Raw genomic sequence first — 23,207 nt, forward strand, 5'->3', positions numbered from 1 at the left:
GTTTTTTCAAGCATCTCAGATTCTGTGATCTCATGTCCACAAAATTTTAATTGCGAGATTATTCTATACATCGTCGAATTATAATCACTGACTTTTTTAAAGTCTTGGAATCTCAATGTATTCCATTCATCCCGGGCGGTCGGAAGTATAACTTCTCTTATATGTTCGAATCTTTCTTTTAATCCCTTCCACAAAGCCATGAGATTTTTTTCAGTCAGATATTCACATTTCAATCTATCGTCGAGATGTCGACGCAAAAATATCATGGCTCTTGCCTTTTCTTGTGACGTGCATATGCCATTTTCTTTAATGGTCTCGCTTAAACCCAATGACTCAAGATGCATTTCTACATCTAGAGTCCATGGCATATAATTCTTTCCCGTGATGTCGAGCGCAACAAATTCGAGCTTTGTTAAATTTGACATGGTGGTACTAAAAAAATTACGATGCATTTTATTAGTTAATAAATATTGCAATACAAAGTAACGGATAAACAACAAGTACAAGTATTTGTAAAAATAAAGAAAACGCACGAGGAGGATATTCTCCGATAAATACAAGACTCGTGAGTATGATAACCAAAATAATTAAAAATATCCTTGAGAAAGCCATCTTCTTTTTTCTTCGAAAAATTTGATGATGAATAATTTTTAGAGAAGAAGAGAAAGTTGGAGTGATTGAATGTGTTTGTGAGATCATATTTATAGGGCAAAAACTAGCCGTTTTTTTACCATTTATGACCGTTGGTGTACAAAAAAATAAAGGTATGTATTTGTATAATTTTATGGTAATAATATGATATATATAATATTAGACATGTTTAAATAATTATGTATATCATATCATAATATTATAATGAGTGTCATAATTTATTTTGTTTAAAAACTTTAGGATTTTATACTTGTCGTATCCCTTACCGGGAGTATGAGATGTCGTCTTAACATCCTCCCAGGATTTATAACAAGTTTATGAAAAATTTATTTTTATTATTTCTAATAATAACATTATATTGTATATTAAATAAATACACAACAAATAAATAACAGTAAAATAAATATTATTACTTTTGTTACCTTTTTCTTCTGTTTGGAGCTTGGAAATGTATGTAGGACTTTTAGAGCTTCGTGCTGATAACGTGTTGTGAAAAAGTAAAAATTTATGGTAAAAAGTAAAAATCTCAAACTCTCAAAATTTACCAACCAACACACTTTATAATATTTATCTCTCTACTCAATTGTGATTTTCTTCACAAATGAGAGATCTATTTATAGAGTTTCATTACACATAATCCAAAAAAATAAAATACATCATTACCTACATTATCACACACAAATTTCAATATTTACAACTCTTATTTTCAACATTCAAATATTCAACATTCAAATATTCAATACACACATTTTAAATATCATTTTTCAACACCATGAAGATTTTATCACACAACATTTATTTTTATAAATATGCACATTTAGCTATGTGTAAACGACAAATTGGGATGAATCAATGCAATATAGATTGAGAGAAAATATAATTAATGAGAAAAAAATCGATTGGAGTAAAATATTAAAATCAAATTTGGATAATTTTTTTGTGAGTTTCATTTCACCTACTTTTGGTTGATTTAAATAATTAACTTCAACTCTTGATCGTGATTTTGAAAAGATTTTCCGAATTATTGACATACTCTTTCAGGTTATGTTAAACTAATTCTCAACTCAAAATTCTTTACTAACGGATTTGTTTCAATGTCTATCGGCAAAGTTCTAGGTTTTCTTTTTGCAACCATCTTTGCCAACTATCCTAGTTGTTGATTTTATAAGTTTTAAATCGAAGCATTCTTATTATGCAACCTGGTATATATGTGGAAGAAATAAATTTTTGTCATCATCTTCTCCAGACTAGATTTATACTCTTGCGGTTCAGGCTTGAAAACTGATCGCTTCCCATATTTTGGCTTTCTTGTGGACGAACTGGATTGTTCTGACCACCTCGTGAAAAATTTCGATGCTGCAACCACCCAAGATTATATTTGTTTGAATAGGGGTTCTTTATAGGACGATTCTGGCCACCCACATTGTTTCCGACATTCCTTCGATACATATAAAGGATTTCTATCTTGAAAATTCTTGATGAAATGTTCATCACCACATATATCACATGGTACCTCTTGAATGCGTAAGGCAGTGCCTCCCACGCTCAAATTTTAAGAATTTTTTTATTCAAGGCATCCAACTACGCATCCACAGTAATAAAATCATCCACTTGATGATCTATCGGCGCTTCTACATCGGCATCTTGAGCTTTTGATATTTCCTTCTCATACGGAAAGTTCTCTCAATTTATGGATCAAACAATTCAAGTTCCAAGTCAACAAATTGTGGCACACACTTGAAGAATATGCAATATAGGAATGGTATTAGCTTAAAAAAACAAAGTAGAGCCAAAGAGAATAAATAAGAATATAATTATGATTTAACCATCCTCGACAGTGATGACAAAACATTTTGGATAATATAATTCAATTAGAAAAGAAAATCAATTCAAGCAAAATATTAATGTTAATTGTGGATAAACTTGTTGGGAATTACAATACACATACAATTAGGTTGATTAAAATAATATATTCAACACTTGTTCATGATTTGACAAGATTCTCTAAATTATTAATATATTATTTCAAATGATGCCAACCTAATTCAATACAATGAAATAATTAAATCACTTTAATTATTTATCAAATATGATTGCAAGAATGATTAGTAGAATCTCCTAACATCCGACATATTGGACTATCACTATTAACGTGTAGTCGATTTCGTTCGTCCGCTAGGTCTTCGTCCTTATATTTGCATCTCATCCTCAAAAGTTATTATGATTGATACAAATCTGCTATGATATTTTCTTTCCTTATCGCATCGTGTTGGAGTAGTAAGAAAATAACGGCCTAACTTGACATGTTCTGTTTTGGAGAGGTAACACCGCCCTTGTATGAAATGTTTTGCCCGGATTTAAGCTCTTCAACTTAACTCCATCATTTTGGCTATTTCTCTTGCAAATCACCACACTTGAGGAATGAAAATGAGTAAAATGCAAACACAACGTAATAGACTCATGCAATAACGTGCTAAAAACGACACAATAAAACATAAAAAACGGCTCCTATCAATCCTATAATTTAAAGTGAAAGATTTTCTTATATTTAATCAATTTATGAATAAATAATTTATGGAATAAAATAATTGTTTTAAATACCCTTCTAAAATAACAATATATATATATATATATATATATATATATATATATATATATATATATATATATTTTTTTTTTTTTCTTTTACAAACAAAAAAAAAAAGTAGAAAAACTAATTTCTTTCTCACATAAACTCATTAATTCATTTTATCAATCATGGAAGAAAACATATGAAAATTATTTTGAAAAATAAAAAAATCTAATAAATTAGTATAAAATGGTTGAGGCGACATCATGTTAAGTTGTTTGAATTAAGCTCCAGCTTCTGAAGAAGAAATCATGCATTCTCGTTGGGGCGGTCGAAAAACACCGCCCTAGCATGACATGTTCTGTCCAGAATTAAGTTCTTTACCTTAACTCCATCATTTTGGCTATTTCTCTTGCAAATCAACCACCACCCGTGAGGAATGAAAACGAGTGAAATGGAGGCTCAACGTAATAGAGTCATGTAATAAGGTGTTAAAAATGACACAATAAACGGCTCCTATCAATCCTATAATTCAAAGTGCAAGATATTCTTATACTTAATCAATTTATGAATAAATAATTTATGGAATAAAATATCTGTTTTAAATAAAATATTATTAAATATTTTAAGAACAGTATTTTTCTAGTTGAGTTTAGAGATTGAAGAATATTTGATTTAGTAATTGTTTTATTTTTTTTCGATAAAGAGCATATTTAAATGTTGTTTCGTTTATATTTTCACAGCAAAGGTTTGGGATTTGGCAGCTGCTGGTTCGGGAAGGGACAGAGCTGGTGGAATGGCGAGCCTTATCCCGTGCCGTTCATTTCGCTCCGCCGTCGGCCAAGGATCAGTCCGGAAGCCTGCCGTCCGGTCAGTCGTATCATGTTCCAGTTTCCACCTCTCGAGCAAGGCCAGTTATACGAAGAAATTTTAGTACGATTGTTTGTGTTTGTGTTTAGTATTATCTATAACGCAGGTGCAAGCATCAGTTCTATGCGTTTTGCTTTCGTTAAAAGTGTTTGTATGTATTTTGAGCAGCATAAGAGGCCGTACACTAGTGTGATGATAGTACCGACCGGAGTAGGAGCTGCAATTGGTGGTTATGCAGGGGATGCCTTGCCGGTGGCTCGCACTCTGGCCAATGTTGTCGATTGTCTCATATGTCATCCTAATGTATGCTTCTTCGTTGGGAAAAGTTTCGTTCTGATTTACTTTTTATGAATTTTTCTCTTATCTTTGTTGTGTTTTCAGTTTTGGGAATTAGAGTAACGTGGAGATTTTACCAAAACCTGTGAGAATGTAAGAGTGTAACTGTCTGGGAACAGTTAAGTGGAAAAGTGTGGGGATTTTTTGAATTTGGCGCTAAATATTGTTTGTTAGCACCCAGAAGCTCATTTTATTTGACGGCCTCTTCACAATGCTTGTACTGTGTCCGGTTTATTGGACAATGCTAAACAAAGAGATAGAAATCAGATGGAACTTTATTAACAGAGCACGCTGCTGGAAAGCTTTCCTTGGATGAAAACCTACTCGTTATGCTTTTAATTGCCGTCATAATTTCCCATAAAATGAATAACAGCTGGCTTTTCTTAAGACACAAAAGAATTTTTACAAGATTGGAAAAGAGTTTTGTAGGGGATATGATTGATGATAAGTTAGCTAGAAAACAAAACAATAAGACCAAAATGCATCTGCAAACACATTAGATGATGATCCTCATCTATACGAGTGTTTATAATTAATTGGCAACACAATTATTTTAAAGAGTTACTGTGATAGTCATAGAACTAATGAATTCCTGGAGGTGCAAGAATAACCTGTTGCCTATGCAAAGGAAGGGGGTCATGTTGTACCAAATCAATTTATGCTGTAATCATTATACTAATCTGAAAGCTCAGATGCTCTGCATCAATAGGGTTTATTGTGACTGCTTTTCATTTTTCATACCGAGTGCTTATTTAATTGAGTGCATAAAGGTGTCACTTGTCTTTTACATTAAAAATCCATACAGGTTCTAAATGCTGCAATGCTTTATTGGCCAATGCCAAATGTGTTATATGTTGAGGGTTATGCTTTAGATAGATTCGCTGAAGGCATTTGGGCACTGCAGCCGGTTCACCAGAATAAGGTATGCTTCACCACCTGGTGGATCCTTACATCAGTTGTCTCTGTTTTATGGCTGCCCATATTTTTTTTCTTTAATGATTGACCATGACCATACTCTATACTTTTAACTTGGGTCAGGTGGGGCTTGTTCTTGATGCTGGAATAGAGGGAGACCTTCGCATTCGTCATTTACAAGTTGTGGATGCAACAAGGGCTTCTCTTGGTTTGCCTATCATAGATTATACAGTAACAGACACTGCTCTACAGGTAAATGATTCATATGTCACCTCTTACCCACATATTTCAGGGATCGATGATATGTTTGATTCATAATATAATATATCATCGAAAGGCAGTAACTAGAATCATCTTGGTATGCTGTAGATGTTAAGTGGAATACACAAGCCGATTTTTTAAGGAAAACAAAAGCCAAATGATGATTTTCAGCAGCAACAGATGTCTTATTGGCAAATACTGGCAGAGAATGAAACAAACACTTCCATTATTCTGATTAAAAATGTCTAAAAAATTGTAACCAAAGCCCTGGTACTCTTTTTTTACGACATTGATAAAATTCATTCATTTGGAAGTACTTCATGTCCAATTATATGGGAAAATTTCACACAAAAAAAAATAAAAAATGGTCCTGATGTAAAAGTGTTTCACATAATTAATTTAGATTAAATAGCGAGGAGATGGAGTTGAAACTTTTGCAATTCACATGTGAACAAAGCTATGATAAAAGAAAAAAAGTCATATAACACAGTAAATGGGTGGCAGGTTTTCCTTCATATGCACAGTGATTGGTTGAAATCTTACATTCGAAGTTATTTATACAATGGTAGTTATTGACATGACAATGTGGCATTCTATATGTTAACTGTGGATTTTGGGAAATGAATATTTCTTAGAAAAGAGTATATTTGCAATTCATGAAGGAAGTTTAAGTAGTATTGTTTAGAGAGTTTTTGAAAAAATTTCTTTGTATAACTAGGTGGAAAAGTGGGTTGACCCAACAAGTGGACAATCTACTGGGAAGATACAGCATCCCGATTCATTATTAAGGGCTGTAAGTACATTAGTAGAGAGATCTCGGGTGAATGCAGTCGCGGTTGTGGCACGCTTCCCAGATGATGATATCGGTGATGACGTGAACGGTTATCGGCAAGGGTTGGTATGCGTTATTTGATAAGCCATGCAATTTTCTTTGTTGACAAGTTTGTTGTGGTTCACGTCTACCGGTTCTAAACAATATGAAAGACTTAGGACAGGAGTCTAAATTCCATATATCATTCTAATTCATTCCTTTTCAACTACAGGGAATTGATCTTTTGGCAGGTTTGGAGGCAGTGATAAGCCACCTAGTGGTGAAGAATTTTGGAATTCCATGTGCCCATGCTCCTGCATTATTACCTTTTCCATTGAGCCCTTCTTTATGCCCTAAAGCAGCTGCTGAGGAGGTGAAATATATTTATTCTTTATCTTGGTATCCTGAAATTACACCATTTACGAAACTTCACCAGGATTTTGTACACTGTATTCTCAAAATGGAAGATAGAAGCAATAATCGGCTCTAATGGTAGTATGCGTGCATCACGTGTTCTGGTTTTGCAGATAGCTTTTCCTTTATTTAATTTGTATAAATTATTCTTGGGAGCAGGTTTTACTCTAAATCATGTCTATATCACATGTTCATTTGACAGATAGGATACACATTCTTGCCATGTGTGCTTGCTGGACTTAGTAATGCACCTCAATACTTAGTCCGCAGCTCTGAATCTTTGGAAAAGGACTGTCTAGTTGCTAGTGATGTTGATAGTGTGATTCTACCAATTGATGCTTGGGGAGGAGCTGCTGCTCTTGCATTTGCTAATAGCAAAACAAACAGGGTATATGCCGACATCCATCTATTTCAGAACCAATTTTTGTGATTTAAGCCGAATGTACGGTTTGTCAAACCTCAAAATGGAGAAGTTCTAATGTCTGTAACAACTATTGATTTTTGCAGCCACTTTTAATTGCTGTTGGAGAGAATGAAACAGTTCTCAGTGATACACCGGATAAACTTGGGATTCCTGCGGTATTTTCATAAAATACCTCCAAACTAAAACCTCCTCTTTACTTCGGTTTTTTCTACAATCTGCTTGGTTTCCTTGCACAATCTCGATAGCATGTGCTTGCTTAAACATATATGGTAGAGCACTTCTAGAAACTTGGGCTAATTATTTCACAAAGTGAGATTAATAAGAAATGGGTATTGGTGGAGTACTTTCATCATCAACACTAAGATGCACCTCCATTACATGTGACTAGTTTTGTAGGAATATTTCATTGACCATTTAGTATAAATCTAGTTTTATTCAGTACTGCTCTTATAAACTTTAGTATTAGATGAAACAAAACATTATTATTTAAAAAATAATAATCACCATACAAAATTTTAGAACTGCATTAACTTAATGTCTACTGCCTCTAGGTGGATTGTTTTTCCTCACCCCCTTGTATCGGTGATTGTCAGCTTCATACATGTGTGGAGATGAAGCATATAGTATACATCATCGTTCAAGTTTGGAAATAACTCTCATGAGGAGCTTGGTATAGCAACGATTTAAATTAGGCCTACTATCCTCACTTTTTCTCAATAGGGTGAAAAGCTCCATGAACTCATGTGATTATTCATTGAAATCATATATAGTCTGCTCTTGTAGTGACAGCTACCGAAAAGATGACATTCGAACTTCCCGCTCCCAAACTCTTGCCGTAATGAGAAATCGGAACACACTTACCATGCTGTTGGAATCCAGAACACTAAGAAATTTTTGGGAAAATATAAAAAATTATCAGTCGAAGATGATGGTTTTGAGGCTGCCACAGACCGGCTGTGGGGTAGCTGACAGGCTGCTGAAATTTAGGCCAAATGTTGGTGAATTATAAGATGTTTTATGGGGGAAAACGAAAAGAACAGGAAACAATTTCGGGTGTTGGTTGGATATTTAGGGTGGTAAAATTTCAGTTGATTTTAAGGGGAAAAACAAGTGCAAGAAAGGATTTCGGGTGTCAGCAGGAGATTTTAGGGAAAGTTACGAAGTTGAGATTTTGGGGAATATGAGAAATCGAGAAACAAGGAGGTTTGTGTGATTAGGGACTGAATTAAAAAAACATTTCAAAACTAGGGGGGCCTAAGTCTTGGTTTGGGAGTTGGGAGGGAAAAGAAAGTGAAAAGACAAGAAAAAAGAGAAGTAGAGAAGAGAAATGATATATTTTTTTTGTTCGAGAGTTGAAGAAAAAAGATAGAAAGGAAATACATGTTTTTTGTTTAGGAGGGAAAGAAGTGGAAGGAAAATATTTTGATTAAAGAAGTAAAGTTGAGTTTCCTTCCACTTTTGGGAGGAAAATATTTTGATTAATTTTTCCTCCATTTCATTTCTTTTCTACCCAAACAATAATATTCCAGAGGAAAATGCACCTAAGATCAAATATTTCGAGCGGCAGATCGCTTAGCCCTGTTCATCTTCGGTTTTCCTTCTCTTAAAAATTCTTCCAAACAAGACATTTTTAACTGAGAACTCTGACATGAGGACTGACGTGTAATTGGAAATAGGGTTTGGGGATTTTTATGGAGTTTCCCCTAATTATAAACATAGGACAACTCCGGAGCCATTTGATAAAAAATCTCTTCCAATGATATCACAATAAGTATATAATAAAATTAAGAACGCAAAACAACTCAATGGGCCTAAGATAAAAACATCTAGTGATTATTATGTTATAATAGTATTATAATGAAGAACATCTGCAATTTAGGAACATGAGATTGTTCCAGAGATCGGATAGCAAATCTCTTGCGATTGTATTGTAGTAATAACATTATAATACAATGATAGAAATAATTATGTGTACAATTTTGTCCTTTTGCAATGAGAACAAATATTCGAGGAAATCCATACTTTTATGTGTATATAGATGAACCTGACCAAACGATTTCTTCTTACAAATTGACACGAAGAAGAGGTTGGTTAACCTTATTAGTTCTTTCTTTTGGTATGTGATCATTGAAGATGGCTTGGAATATTTAATTAAGGATAAAAATGGCGTCACTAATGCATAATTTTAATGCGTATATTCTAGTAACAGCTTATATTTCAATTCGATGGTATGGTTTGAAGCCTCGGTTACTAGCTTTCTCTTGCTTGAAGAATGACATTAGTATGTAAATGGAGGGTTATGTCTAATATACTAACAAATGGTAGATTGGCAAATTTCCGAATCCTAGTTTTCATGTATCCTAAAACCAGTTCTTTCCATGGTTCTCCTTATTATCTCATAGACCAGTTATTGTAAACAAAACAAAGATACGATGTTACGATTGAAACATGAATGTGGCAGCAAATACTTGTAAATTATGAACTTATCAGGTACATATTTTTCTAACTGCAGGTGAAGGTGTCGAATTACTGGGAGGCCATAGGAGTTGTTGCAGCTCATAAAGTAGGAGTAGACCCAAATTCTCTGAGGAAGAATAGAATAAACAATATCCATGCTGCCTCTGTTCTTCTTGATGAAAGATTGTCGTTTGCTCAACGAACCGAAACAAGGATTTGACACAAGGCAACACATCAAATGTGGTCATCTAATAGTGGACGCAGCCTAGAAAGGGGAGTGGTTGTGCTTTGCTCAAATATTGGAAATTTAAAGCGCAAGTCCAACGTTTTAGACCAACCTTTTGATTTTGTCCTCACAAGTTCATTTTGAATATCTTCAAATTAAGAGATCTCACCTCTTTCGTTTAAACTTAAATTAGTTAATCCAGTGCATGAAAATGATGGTTTCATATTTTTTCGATCAATGCTTTCTCTGAGCTACATTTTCAATCAATATTAATTATCCACACGTCAATAATTTGGTGAAAATTCTCACTATTTTAATTATTTTTTCTTTAAATTATTCTCTATGATATTTCAATAGAAATTGTTAAACCAAACAAGTGTTTTCTTTGCCTTGATGTATTCTTACAAATTGGGGTAATATGTAACTATCGTCCCTCTAACTTGCAAAAGAGGCATAAAACTATCATGATTTAAATTAATATGTTAATAAATCTTTCACTTTTCAAAAATTCAAGCTTAAAACATCGGAGTCTAAAAATTTGTATTTGACACATAAATTAACCTAATTGCTATCACTCTCTATTTTATTTTTACTGTTTCTTGACATTGTTTTAAGCTGCCAATTAGCCTATCAAATTTTAACAATTATTTTTAAAATAATTAGGAGACATAAATTAAATGCAAAAATTTGTATGAGATCATCTTACGAATCGTATTTTGTGAGATTGATATTTTATTTGGATCATTAATGAAAAATATTATTTTTTATGCTAAAATTATTACTTTTTATTATGGATATCAACAGAATTGATGTGTTTCACGGATAAAAGATTAATGAGACAGTCTCACGATATATCTGTTCTAAATTAAAATATAGGTGCAGTAGCACTATAGTGGGTCCCGAAAAATTGTTTTTTTTTTCCTGTTTTTTTTTTTAGGCAGAATATTGGGGTCCTCCGGTGCAGCTAGCGAAGAAAACCCAGTATTGGCTATGGAGGAGGAGGAGGAGGAGGCCGATAACGTAGTGGCTGGGCTCGGCTCATATCTCGGGAAAGTGAAGCTGATTAATGGCGGTGGTATAGAATCTGATGAGCCATCAGCCGCCGCGGAAGAAATCATGCTTCTGTGGGGAATTCAACAGCCACTTTTCTCCAAGCACAACGCTTTCGTCAAACAGTCATCTCTTCAGCTCCGGATCGATGCCTGTGGCCGCTCGCTCTCTATCCACCAGTCCCCTTCTTCTCTGGTTCCTGCAACTTTTTTTTGAAATTCATTTGTTCCAGTTTATTGTTTCTTCCTTCTTTGTTTGTTGAGCTGCTGTGTGTCACCATTGCTTAAATATTGTGTAACTGGTTGAATGCTTTTCTTTAACAGCATTTGAGGTTATGAATACCGATTCATTTCGGGGAGATGACCTTTGTTGTACGTTTTGCTGCATTGGTTGTAATTTTTTCTGTCCCCAGATTAGCACAAGTTTTTCTTGGATTTGCCATTGCCATTTTGTTCACCACTTAGTCAGTCATGATTCAAGAAATGCTTATGTTCGAATATTTATGAAACACTATTAGATACTTGTGTCTTTTATTGTATCATGCATTTTTCGGGGAGATGCCGGAGGAAAACAATTTTCACTGTTTGCTTTTGTTCACATAATCCAATTTACAACTCTTAGGTTGCGTTTTGGATTGAAGGATTCAAATTTGAGGAAGTATTTGATGGGAAGATTTGGAATTACTAAATGTTTGGATAAATTCGAAATATAGCACAATATCTCATAAATGACTATTCATTGTCAAGGGAATTTGTCCAAACAAAACAATGCATTTATTATTATAGATTGGAAATCCTTAGCTTCAAATCCATCCATCCAAACACAACGTTATCATAATCACCGTTGCATTTACATAAGTTAACTGTGGGGTGCAATTGAAATTAATCCTATATAAATTCATCCAAACAATCAAATCGATTTAAATCCATAGCTTCAAATCCCTGGATTCCCTCCGCAAATCGAATCCCCCGTCCAGTTAAAACCTTAAAATCCATTTGATTAAGGTTGCGCTTGGACGGAAGATGGTTTGAAGCTATGAATTCAAATCCTTTTGGGTGCTTGGATGAATTTATGTTGGATAAATTTTAAATCCACCTCATCTTAACTTGTGTAAATATAATGGTGATTATAATGGATTTCAAATCCATCCAAGATAGATATCATTTCAAATCCACCCAAGATGAGTGTCGTTTCAAATTCGTCATTCAAATCCCTCCTTTCAAATCCCTAATGTATTAGAACTTTTATCGCATGGTCAAACTACTTACACATACTGTTGAAAATGGATTTGGATTATAAATTATTATTGCCCTCTGTGGAGCTCCATAGTTCATAACTTCATCGCTATATGATTCGGGTACTAACTATAAATTGAATTCAAGAGTTGTGCCGTTAAATTATCTTATCAATACCGGCCAAAATTTGTCGTCATCTGTTCTGTAGTCACAAATTCTCTCAGTCAGCAATCTAACTACGGTGTTCTTTTGAAATACAGGGAACTCCTGGAGTTACTGGTGCAGTGATGTGGGATAGCGGCATAGTTCTAGGAAAATTTTTAGAGCATTCTGTGGAGTCCAAGACCATCATTCTTCAGGACAAGAAAGTCATTGAGCTGGGCTCAGGCTGTGGATTTGTTGGGTAACTGATGTCAGTTGTTGTTTAACTGTTTTTCTTGTTTGTGTAAGCTAGTGTGTTTAGAGTTTTGAGCATGCTCCATGTTCCCATACCGATCTTTTGTCTGGGTTGTTTTTTGGATAATAAACTTTCCACCCTTGAACTTTATATTAGTTGCACTTCACATTTCTAGAACGACGCAAAATTGAGCACCTATTCTCTATTTTTTGTTGGAGTGTTGACTTGTATATATGTTGAGGCAATTGTAATTTATTGTTCTTGAAATGAACGGAAATTTTCTCACACACATCTTTCAGTTGCATTGCAGCTTTACTGGGTGCCCGAGTGGTTCTGACTGATCTGCCTGATCGGCTGAAATTATTAAAAAATAATGTTGAAACCAATCTATATGGTGATGTGCGAGGGACTGCGAAGGTGGAAGAACTTACATGGGGAGACAACCTGGACTCAGACCTGACACACCCTTGCCCTGATTATGGTAACGAGTAGGGCATGAAACTTTGACTTCTGCAATAATTTTTTCGAAAAAACATTTTCACAGGGGGCCTAAGTGAAACAAATACCAGTTATAGATTCTTATTCAAGGTCTAAGAAGGATGTTAGTGACCCCATTACAATTTATATCTTCGTGTTTGAGGTTGAGCTTGAAATTTACAAGTCATCCCAAAGCTTATAAATATTTTTGGATTCGTTATTTTTAATCTTTATATTATATTTGTTATGTTGGTTGAAAGTTGAAGCCTGATGGCTCATGTTTTATATTTGTTTAGAAATGGTTAATATATATATTAATGCTTGAAATTGGTGTTAAGATTATGGACTTGAGCCTAACTCCATCCAAAATATAGTTCAAAGGGGGTGATTGGACAAGTCTATATACACAACTCTCAAGAATTTAATTCAGCCCCTCAAGCTCATGAATGAACAATTGGAACGTAAAGTTTACCAGACATTATTGAGTAGCCTATATGACAGTCCACCACATAACGGCGAGTCTGATATATGATACCATGTTAAGATCATGGACTTGGGCAACAAGTTGGTCTATGTATTGAAAAAAGTAATTTTGGTTCAAATTGGGTCGAAATACTTTCGAACAGATTTTAGCTGTGGTCCCATTCAATAATCTGAAATACATCGAGCCACATTGATTTATTTTCCATCCAACTTATCTACCCCTTATTTTCTCGAAATACATCGTACTAATGTGGAATAAATGTTGCAGTGCTTGGCTCAGATGTAGTATACGGTGAGGAAGCAGTATTGGATTTGATGGAAACACTCGTAGAACTTTGTGGGAGACAAACTACTATAATTTTGGCTGGCGAACTTCGAAACGGTATTTGATTATTTTCTTGGCCTTTCCAATCCAAGTGCTTTTACACAAATTCTTATGCTTGCTTGCAACTCATGTAACAGATGCTATTCTCGAATATTTCTTAGAAGCAGCGACTAAAGATTTTATCGTTGGCCGTATAGACCAAGAACAGTGGCATCCGGATTACAGCAGTCCACGCGTCGTGATGTATGTTTTGACGAAGAAACAGAAATAACAGACGAGCAAGTTCGATACATTTGGCTTTTATGTAGAGACGGGGGTGTACTAAGAAGGTGCTGTCGCTTTCCCTCAAACTAAAGAAATTGAATTTTCGTATCCAAATTGTGATAAAATTCAAGTTTCATGATCGTAAATATATCGAATCATCCTTCTCAATTCGATGTTGTTCCTCTCTCCCATATCTCCGCTCCTCCCCCGAATGATCTCCAAATAGGATACGAACGTATCATATTCTATTTTCATCTGGTCAAGATTTAGAGTAGGTCTTTTGTGAGATGGTCTCACGGATCTTTATTCGTAAGATGAGTCAATGTTGTCCATTTTTATAATAAAAAAATAATACTTTTGGCATAAGAACCCACATCGAATATCTGTATGACAAAATTGATATGCGAGACCGTGTCACATGAGTTTTTGTACAAGATTTATTTATATTATTTTATAATTGACTTGCTTCTCCATGGAATAATTTATGAATCATCAGAAAAATTGGGTTACAAAAATCTAAAAGTTTCTACTTTCTATTTGGGGATGGCTTGATAAACTACAAAAATATGTAGGGATAAAGAATATGCAAAAGTATTTATGAGTGACTTCGAAGCAGGTAAAATCAGATCAACTTTTGGTTGAAAAGTAATGTGTGTGATGATGGATTATATCCAACCTACTCACCAAGTAATTAATTTGATAATTCGGTAATCCATGTTTGATTTGTGTAATCCAATCTTGAAGACTATTACGTCCAAAATGACTTCAAAATTACGACTATATATATAGTTAAGATGATAAGACTTCAAATATTTTTTCAAAATACAATCACGAGATTGTTTCAGACTACAAAAATATAATATAACTGTCTACATTATTAACGAGACTTGAACGTGAATCCAAGATGTTACCTCATGGATGAACCAATTAAGATCAGGTCCAAACCAGACTTTGACCCCTGACCCTTCCCCAACCAAGGTAGAAGGCTCATAACATGCCCATGTACTATCCCTGGCCTCTCCCCAACCAAGGTAGAAGGCTCATAACATGTCAATGTACTATCCTATAAATACGAGGTTTGAGTGTCTAATTTTTCATTCAATATATTGTTTTTCAGCAGCACCCTTAGCTGCTCGTCACTTATATCCTTAGTCTCTGACTTGAACGTCGAAGAGGCTATGCTAGGACACCCTTCTGGAGCCCTTTCTAACGGTCTTATTCGTGATTTCAGGTTCGAGGTAATTTTGAAACTTGTGTTTGGACTGGTGATAGTTGCTGGAATCAGACCCTAAATTTCTTATGAGTATCACAAGACATGTTTATCTCGGACAAAACATTGCTAAAATGAACACAAATCAAACTTTTTTAAGTCATAGAAGAAGTCTGAACTTCGACTTTTGAGAATAATTGTTTAAGTGAGTTGTATGAAGAAAGTCGGGACTTGGGAGGGATAAAATGGTCAAATCAGGTTTTTGCGGGCGTGTAAAGTGCAATAAGTGGATCCGGCACCTGATTCCTGTGGGGCCTCCCACACCGAATCCACCCACCCCTAAAACCCCTCTCGATTTCCGCGCCACTCCTCACGTTCCCTGTCATTGTTCTTCCTCCAATTCAATTTCGTTGCAAATTTGGCGATTTCGGGAAATGGAGAAGGAAATCGGGGGCGATGATTTCGAGAGAGGGTTGAAAACGTGCGTGGTGTTGGGGGGGAGGGGTTTCATCGGGCGTGCACTTGTGGAAAGGTTGTTGAAGCTTGGAAACTGGTCCGTGCGAGTTGTTGGTTCGACTGAGAATCCTCAGCTCCTCCCTTCTGAGTCGCTGCTCGCCCACGCATTCTCCTGCGGTCGCGCCTCTTATTTCCTACGTCGACGTGTGCAAGAAAGCCCAGATTATACAAGGTATTTGTTCGATGCGCGAGAATGTATTTATTTTTCATGATTCTGTTGATCAGTACGATTTTCAGTGTCCATTGATGTTACCATTCACTGTGATCGGTGAATCGTAACTCTAGTTTGAGAGTTCTTCGTCAGGTCATTCTCTTGATAATGTGGCCTCCTGTGTTAAGGAGCATGCACACCACCAGAGTCTTAGAATGCTTAGCAGTCCCACGTTAAAGATTGTTTGAGTGGTAGCCCTTGAGTTCAAGATTTTGTTGTGCGTAATAGAATTTTGATTTTTCAGATTTCTGTATGCATATGTCTGGGACCTTGTCTACAACTTCACCTGTTTTATCTGATTATTTATATTTCTTTGTCTTCTGCGACACTGAAATCTTTGTTCCGGTAATTTTCTTTTCTTCATTTGCAGCTATTGAAGGTGCATCGGTTGTATTTTATACTGATCACGTGGATTCATTCCCCGATTATTTTCATGCTTGCTATGCAATCATTGTTCAGGGTAATTTTTCGCTGTTTGGTGAGAAAATATGTTGAAATGATGTGCCATAGCATTTCATCCCATGATAATGTCTTTATTTCCTCGTCTCCTAGGTACAAAAAATATTATTGAGGCTTGTCGAGAATGTAAAGTAAAACATCTAATATATAACAGTTCTGCTGACGTAGTTTTTCACGGTTCACGAGATATAAGAAATGGAAATGAATCCATACCTCAACCTGACCAAGTATGTCCTTAACTTTGAAGCTTAAAGGTGACCTTTTCTCTCTTTGTCAATCATTTGTAACTCTCTCTTCTCTCTACTGTTATGATGCAGTTCAAGGATTTGGTCACTGACCTTAAAGCTCAATGCGAATCTCTGATTTTGTTTGCTAATGATATCGATGGCCTTTTAACGTGTGTACTTCGTCCTTGCAATGTATTTGGACCCGGAGAAAAACACCTCATACCATCTCTAGTGAGGATGGCACAGTCCAGCTGGGCTAAGGTTTCAAAGCTTCTCGCTATTTAATGTTTGCATAAAAGTTGCTGCAGTTTCAGAAATTCTATTTCTTTGCTCATTTTGGTGGATGTCACATGTATATTTTCGATAATTTTTATTGATAAGTCTTTTCTATGCTGTCGAGTGGACATTGCATCTGTACTACCTGCTTATTTTTCTCTAATGAAATAAAAAAAAACCATTCATTTTTTAGATTCATGATTGATTTAGCAATTCAGGTACATTATTGAAGATGAAGCTTTCATCTTTTTTAATTAGTGGTTTAATGTGGATGGCTTGTCCACTTCCTATTGTAATCTTTGACTAAATATTATCAATATATATTAGTTTCTTATAAAAAAAAAAATTTTTTGTGAATAAGTAATGGGCTTTTCCCATCTCAGTTTATTATAGGAAGTGGTTACAATCTCTCAGATTTCACGTATGTGGATAATGTTGCCCATGCTCATATCTGTGCTGAAGAATCTCTCAGTTCTCGGATGGTTTCAGTGTGTGGAAAGGTATTGAAAAGTATTTAGTTGCTCTTTGAGCTGTCTGTTACTCTGTTACTTTTATGAGTGGTGGAAGGATATCACGGGCTGGAATTTTGCAGGTCTTTTTCATAACTAATATGGAGCCAATGAAGTTTTGGGAATTCGCGGCTCTTGTGTTGGAAGGCTTAGGCTATGAGAGGTATTCATACCCCTTTTTTATTGGTTTCTTGGAAAGTAGTTTTTTCTTGCAATGAATGTGCATCTCCATTTATGATATAAGTTCTGGTTTGTCTTAATTGTGCTTGCAAAATTTTAATCTTTTACACTGGATATAATTAATGAAAACAAATTTGTCTTAGTTCATATGTGTTATATAGCGGACTAATAGAGTATGAGCAAACTGCTTGCTGATTAAAGTAGCTATATTAGGAGTTGGCGTAAAAAAGCAGGATCTTTGTCCGGATTTATGGCAAATCAACTGTTCAATATGAGAAAGTGAATTATAACTCTATAATAATTAATTCTGTGCCTATTACACTTTGTCTTGAACAACTTGCAGTCATCAGGGACCAGAGACCTGCCATTTGTTTAATATCTCAACTAAATTCTGCATTAAATTGAAACGAGTTGTTTCTTCATATTTCAACTCATCTGCTCTTACATTTTTTCATGTTCTTGAAAGACTTTCTTTTCCTATGCTGCTGAAAGTGTGCCCTTGATATGGTTTACTCTGGAAGTCTTTGCTGCTTTGTCCAATTTATGCAGCATATTTGGTCAGGCCTGACAACTAAAGAAAAATTATATCTTTGTCGGTTTGTCCTAGGTTGTATGGCGTTATCACTCCCTATTAACCTAGTTAATGTAGTAAAGGTCACATTGCTTCCCAAATTCATTTCTATTGATCCAAATGGTCTTAATTGCCATCTGTCAAATTGCATGAGATTTCGCGTCCTTGCAATAATTTTCTAGAAGAGATTGTTTGACCCAGACACTTTTTCTGGCATATAATATTAAAAGTTTCATAACCTTCAATGGGTAGAAAGGTATTTCCTAGCCACGAAAGTGCAGGGAGAAGGCAAGTAAAAAACACCAAAACATCATAATAAACCAGTGGATCTTAACGAGAAGTCAAATTCTCATGACAGTGGACTGTGCAGGAGACTTTCCATGCATAACAGAATCAGTAATGAGGGCTCATGAGGTCCTTTGTGCTTGCAATGACTCAGTGCTGGTGTCCTGTAGAGGAACTTTCTCCATAGAATCCCTCTATAACAATATTGTTTATAAAAATGAACCAATGACGAGAAAATATCATAAGCTCTACGTCATCAAACTTTTAAAGAAGAGAAACCATTTATAGTTCCCTTTGGTTTTCAATTCACATCTATTTGTCCCTGATGAACTATGCGGATTTATTTTTTAAATGTTGTCCCACTCTCCACACTCGGGAGATTGGAGCTGTTGGGTTTTTTTTTATGGTGATATTCATTTACGGCTGCTATGGTCAGCTAATGGTTTTATTTTATACTCGTTTTTCATTTTTAGTCTGTACAGACAAGAGTGTGCCGTTTAGTATTTCTAATTGGATTTTATGCAAGTTGCGCTGGTGCGACAATTGTTATGTTTTTTAAACAGAAATTTGTTCACACCTGTGGCAGGCCTGTTATCTGTCTTCCTTCTTGGGTGGTTCGTTGTATTATTTTACTTGCAAAATTGTCGCATGCGAAATCCGACTCCCGGAAGGTTGATTCAGCTGTCTCTGTTTACAATGTTGCTGCTTTAGCTTTATGCACGAGGACATTTAGTTGTTCTGCAGCTAATAATTATCTGCAGTACTCTCCTATTGTTTCCATGGAAGTAAGTTTTTCAATTTTAAGCCATAATTTTTTTTCTTATTAATTTTTTTTTGTTCATTAGCAGAGAACAATGTCTTCCACTAACTCTCTTCTTAATATGAGCTAAGGTGAGGCTCTAGCTTGGCTTTGTTAGAGGTTTGGCATAGAACTGTGTTGAATTGCTAAATGGAGAAACAGTGAAATTTGGCTTATTGTCATTTCGATCTAAACTACGAATTACAGGAACTTGTACTTGCTTAAACAAAAGTCCACCTGTGAACAGTTTCAATTGGGTTTGCCTTTTGACATATTTATAAATTCCCCAAAGACGAACAGTAACTCCATAGGCCTTTAGATGGTTGGCGCTTACTGCCTACTGCTATGACTTTATTGGCAAGGTCGCCCATCGTATCTGATGTTCTTCTTGATATAATTTCAGTCAGAATTGGCATAAGAATTCTTTAAGTTAAGCTTGGGAAAAGGAGAAATGTGAGAAGGATAAAAATATATATTTGATACCGGTGAATCAAGCTTACTAGTTTGATGGGAGTATTCAAACTGAAGTTGACCTAGTGATGGGCCTAATTAAAGGACGAGTTGAATTTTATTTGTCGATTGCTTTACAAAGAAACTTGCAATTTCATATCAACTATTTTCATATATTCAGCTAACACTGCCACCTTTATCACCAGCAACTAACAGCTCTGCACGAAAACACTCAGCATCACCTATTCTCTTTTTTCTTCCTATTTGAAACATTTATTTCCACTTAAAACGAGGACGATGAGTATATCACCATTGTATTTAAACAAGATGATCACATGTTTATTTTTGGTTTTATGTTTTGTGAACTGATCTATCCTAGGTTTAAACTACTTGGATCAAAGTATTTTCAAATTGTTTTCCTATTGGCTCTTTAATTGATTCTAGTACTTTCCAATATGTTCTGAGGGCGTTGCATCCCCAAATATGGAAGATGTACCAATCAGCAGCTATAGAAAATCTAATTCTACGTCACATCACATTGTGGTTTCTCTGTTTCTCTTTTAATTCGTATTCTTTCATTTGCAAAATCTGAGTTGGTTTACATGCTAGATACATGTAATAAGATGGAGGTTTTGGCATGTAGATTAACTTGTTCTTTTTCATTGAATTAATAAACTTCCGATGGATGCCAGTCACGATTCAACAGCTAGATATGGAAATTTTTGACACAGGAGGGCATATCATTAACTGTGGATTCATCACCACACTCATCTAGAGACTCACCTTTCGTGCATATATACTCTGATGAGCAGTCAAAAGTGGATAAATTGTTGGGAGGTGGAAAAGGTAAATCTGTTTGGATGATGTCAAATTATCATCTTACTCTGTAGCCTGAACCTCATGATTGAAAAATGGCTGTTCTTTTTGCGTGATTGCATTGTGGCGTTCTGCAACTTAATTTTGCTAGGAACAAACACTCTAAGGATTGATGACATCAATTCGTTTATCTTTGGTATTGATATTAAACTGATGGACTGTCACTATCCTTTAAATAGTAAATATGCAATGGTTTAGCACTAAAAGGCATATCTATGTGTCTATTAGATGCACTTAATAATTATCTTAATGCTACAAGTTCGCTACCTATCTCTACCTCTCTATGTGTGTGTGTGTGTATGATATGTTGACGATAATGATGTTTAGCTTTCTGTTTTCACCTGACGATTACATCATATTATCGTACTGCAGTTGCTGATATTTTGCTATGGAGAGATGAAAAAAAGACATTTTGCTGTTTCCTGTTTCTGGTTTTGCTGTATCAATGGTTTTTCTTTTCTGGGAGAACCTTCATCTCGTCAAGTGCTAAGCTTCTTCTGCTGATTGTTGTGTTGCTTTGCGGGAATCAGATTCTTCCATTGACCATGTAAGCTATTAGTGTATTTTTGGGTAGGATGGATTTGGGTTTGACTAGAAACATGCAAACTAAGAGATTTAAAATTATGTGAATATGAAATGAGTAGCTCTTAAAATGAATATCAAATGCCAAAATATAGGATCTAAAAATGTATTGGATTTGAAGAGCAACTTAAAGTTCAGAACATCGCCAGGAATTTCAAGTTCTCAACTTTGTTTTAATAATTTGCAATGGATTCTAACCTGGGTATATCAATATGGATACAAGCAAGTTAGTTGCATCATGTTTACTCCATTTTAATTTCTTTATAATACTATGTGTTTCCAAATATTCTGTTGCTTATTTGGACGCTTACATGTTTGCTATAGATATAGGTGGAAAATCCCTGAAGTACCATCTCATTTTTTTGAGATCTCAGAAGTGGATATGAGACATTTTTTTTTGGCTTTGGCATGGGTGTGGAATGGAACGTGTCATCTTATAAAGTCATTGGCTGAAGGAACGGATTGGTATACCTTTTTAAAGGTACTCATTTGGTGAAACTTTAACTCTTTAATATTGTTGTATTCATTGACCAATAAACTAAATCCTCAGCCTTTATGTCCCATATCTGAATACCGGAATCTATTTGCTTGCTCACTTGCTCAGTGGAGCTTTTTTATCGTTTGTTGTTTGAGTCGCTATTTGTGGTGTTGGACTGTAACAATTTCCGTGTGTTATCATTTTTTGTATTCATCTCGATGAGCTTCTCATGTACAAGTACTTGCGATGCAAATTTGAAATCTGCTTTTATATTGCTTATAAATTTGAGATGGGCATTGCCCGTGAGACAATTACCAGTTCCTCAAATCCCTTTTGGGTGACTTTAGCCTATATCTATTCAGGCCCTAGGTGTGTTTAGTGAACCAGCTTCAACTTTTTGCAGGTCTCAACTTCCCTGTATGCCTGCAAATTGATCATTCCGTGCTTCTTGCATGTGGCAATTGGTGCGGGTATGAATTTTTTTTTTATAAAATGATGCTACCTCTCTTCTTCCTTGTACATAAATGAGAAATCAAACATAGTTATGGAAACGATAGAAGAACGCATTTGATTTTGATGATCTCTAATGGACAATAAATAATTTGCAGCCTTAGTGCTATCTTTCACTCTCTGTTTCACGTACGAGCAATATGAGAAGGAAATCGATGACATGGCTACAGTAATACTCAGCAGCACTAAGAAAACCATGATCTTGTTTGCAAAGAAACTGCCGAAGCCATTGACTGCAATTTTCTCGGTTTGAGTGCCTTCGGCGGAGATTGGGTCTTTCGAAAGTCCGTGGATGATTGGATATGACAATCCCACCCATTCAATTCTCTGTAACTTACTCCTGTGATACTCCTACGAAACTGAATGATATACCATGGACGCGGTAAAAGGGCTTGGATCCATTGTTGGGGGCTAACTCTGCAATAGCTGATGTTATCGAGTTTTCTTGTGTTTCTTGTGACTGTAACATATGATATAGTTACTTGTATTCAGGTATTCTAATCGATCTGAGTGGAATTTTCACATTTTGTAAACTCATCTTGGGAAGACAACTCTTTCTTTTGAAGACCCATATTTTTACGGCAAAAACTTGTGTGAGACGGTCTCACGAGTCATATTTGTGAGACGGATCTCTTATTTGGGTCACCCATGAAAAAGTATTACTTTTTATGTTAAGAGTATTACTTTTTGTTGTGAATATGGGTAGGGTTGACCCGTCTCACGGATTATGACCCGTGAGACGGTCTCACATGAGACTCACTCTATTTTTACAACAAATAGGCAAGGTTCCTTCAGTATGATTTCGTACGAGTGTTCAAAAATCGAACCAAATTATAAAATCAAATCAATTTGGATGGTTTGGATTGATTTCCAGTCAATTACGAGTTGAATTCGTTTTAAAAC

General features: G+C 35.3%; 3 protein-coding genes across 5 annotated transcripts; all 3 read left to right on the forward strand.

Moving 5' to 3' along the window:
* Positions 1–3,944: 3,944 nt before the first annotated feature.
* On the forward strand, positions 3,945–10,128 carry LOC140827690 (uncharacterized). Of its 2 annotated transcripts, none has more exons than XM_073190469.1 (9): positions 3,945–4,130; positions 4,259–4,393; positions 5,232–5,348; positions 5,465–5,593; positions 6,321–6,500; positions 6,646–6,786; positions 7,030–7,215; positions 7,335–7,406; positions 9,764–10,128. In XM_073190469.1, the coding sequence occupies exons 1-9, from the start codon at positions 4,017–4,019 to the stop codon at positions 9,926–9,928; spliced, it is 1,239 nt and encodes a 412-aa protein (XP_073046570.1). In that variant the 5' UTR covers positions 3,945–4,016; the 3' UTR covers positions 9,929–10,128. The 2 variants fall into 2 exon arrangements, with proteins under 2 accessions (XP_073046570.1, XP_073046571.1); XM_073190470.1 differs by having other exon boundaries at positions 3,969–4,153.
* Positions 10,129–10,869: 741 nt separating this feature from the next.
* On the forward strand, positions 10,870–14,599 carry LOC140827691 (uncharacterized). Of its 2 annotated transcripts, none has more exons than XM_073190471.1 (5): positions 10,870–11,179; positions 12,480–12,622; positions 12,916–13,097; positions 13,845–13,958; positions 14,039–14,599. In XM_073190471.1, exons 1-5 carry the CDS (start codon positions 10,925–10,927, stop codon positions 14,170–14,172), a joined length of 828 nt encoding a protein of 275 aa, XP_073046572.1. In that variant the 5' UTR covers positions 10,870–10,924; the 3' UTR covers positions 14,173–14,599. The 2 variants fall into 2 exon arrangements, with proteins under 2 accessions (XP_073046572.1, XP_073046573.1); XM_073190472.1 differs by lacking the exon at positions 10,870–11,179 and adding an exon at positions 11,206–11,355.
* Positions 14,600–15,605: 1,006 nt separating this feature from the next.
* LOC140827692 (3beta-hydroxysteroid-dehydrogenase/decarboxylase-like) lies at positions 15,606–22,884 on the forward strand. Its single transcript, XM_073190473.1, is given in 13 exon segments — positions 15,606–16,025; positions 16,027–16,063; positions 16,473–16,562; positions 16,655–16,788; positions 16,879–17,049; positions 17,448–17,564; positions 17,657–17,736; positions 19,196–19,394; positions 20,590–20,704; positions 21,107–21,281; positions 21,641–21,797; positions 22,198–22,264; positions 22,403–22,884. Coding segments are annotated over 13 exon segments (1,902 nt in total). The 5' UTR covers positions 15,606–15,620; the 3' UTR covers positions 22,558–22,884.
* Positions 22,885–23,207: the final 323 nt, after the last annotated feature.

The sequence above is a fragment of the Primulina eburnea genome, chromosome 3 (genome assembly GCF_022965805.1).
Source record: "Primulina eburnea isolate SZY01 chromosome 3, ASM2296580v1, whole genome shotgun sequence".
NCBI lineage: Eukaryota > Viridiplantae > Streptophyta > Magnoliopsida > Lamiales > Gesneriaceae > Primulina > Primulina eburnea.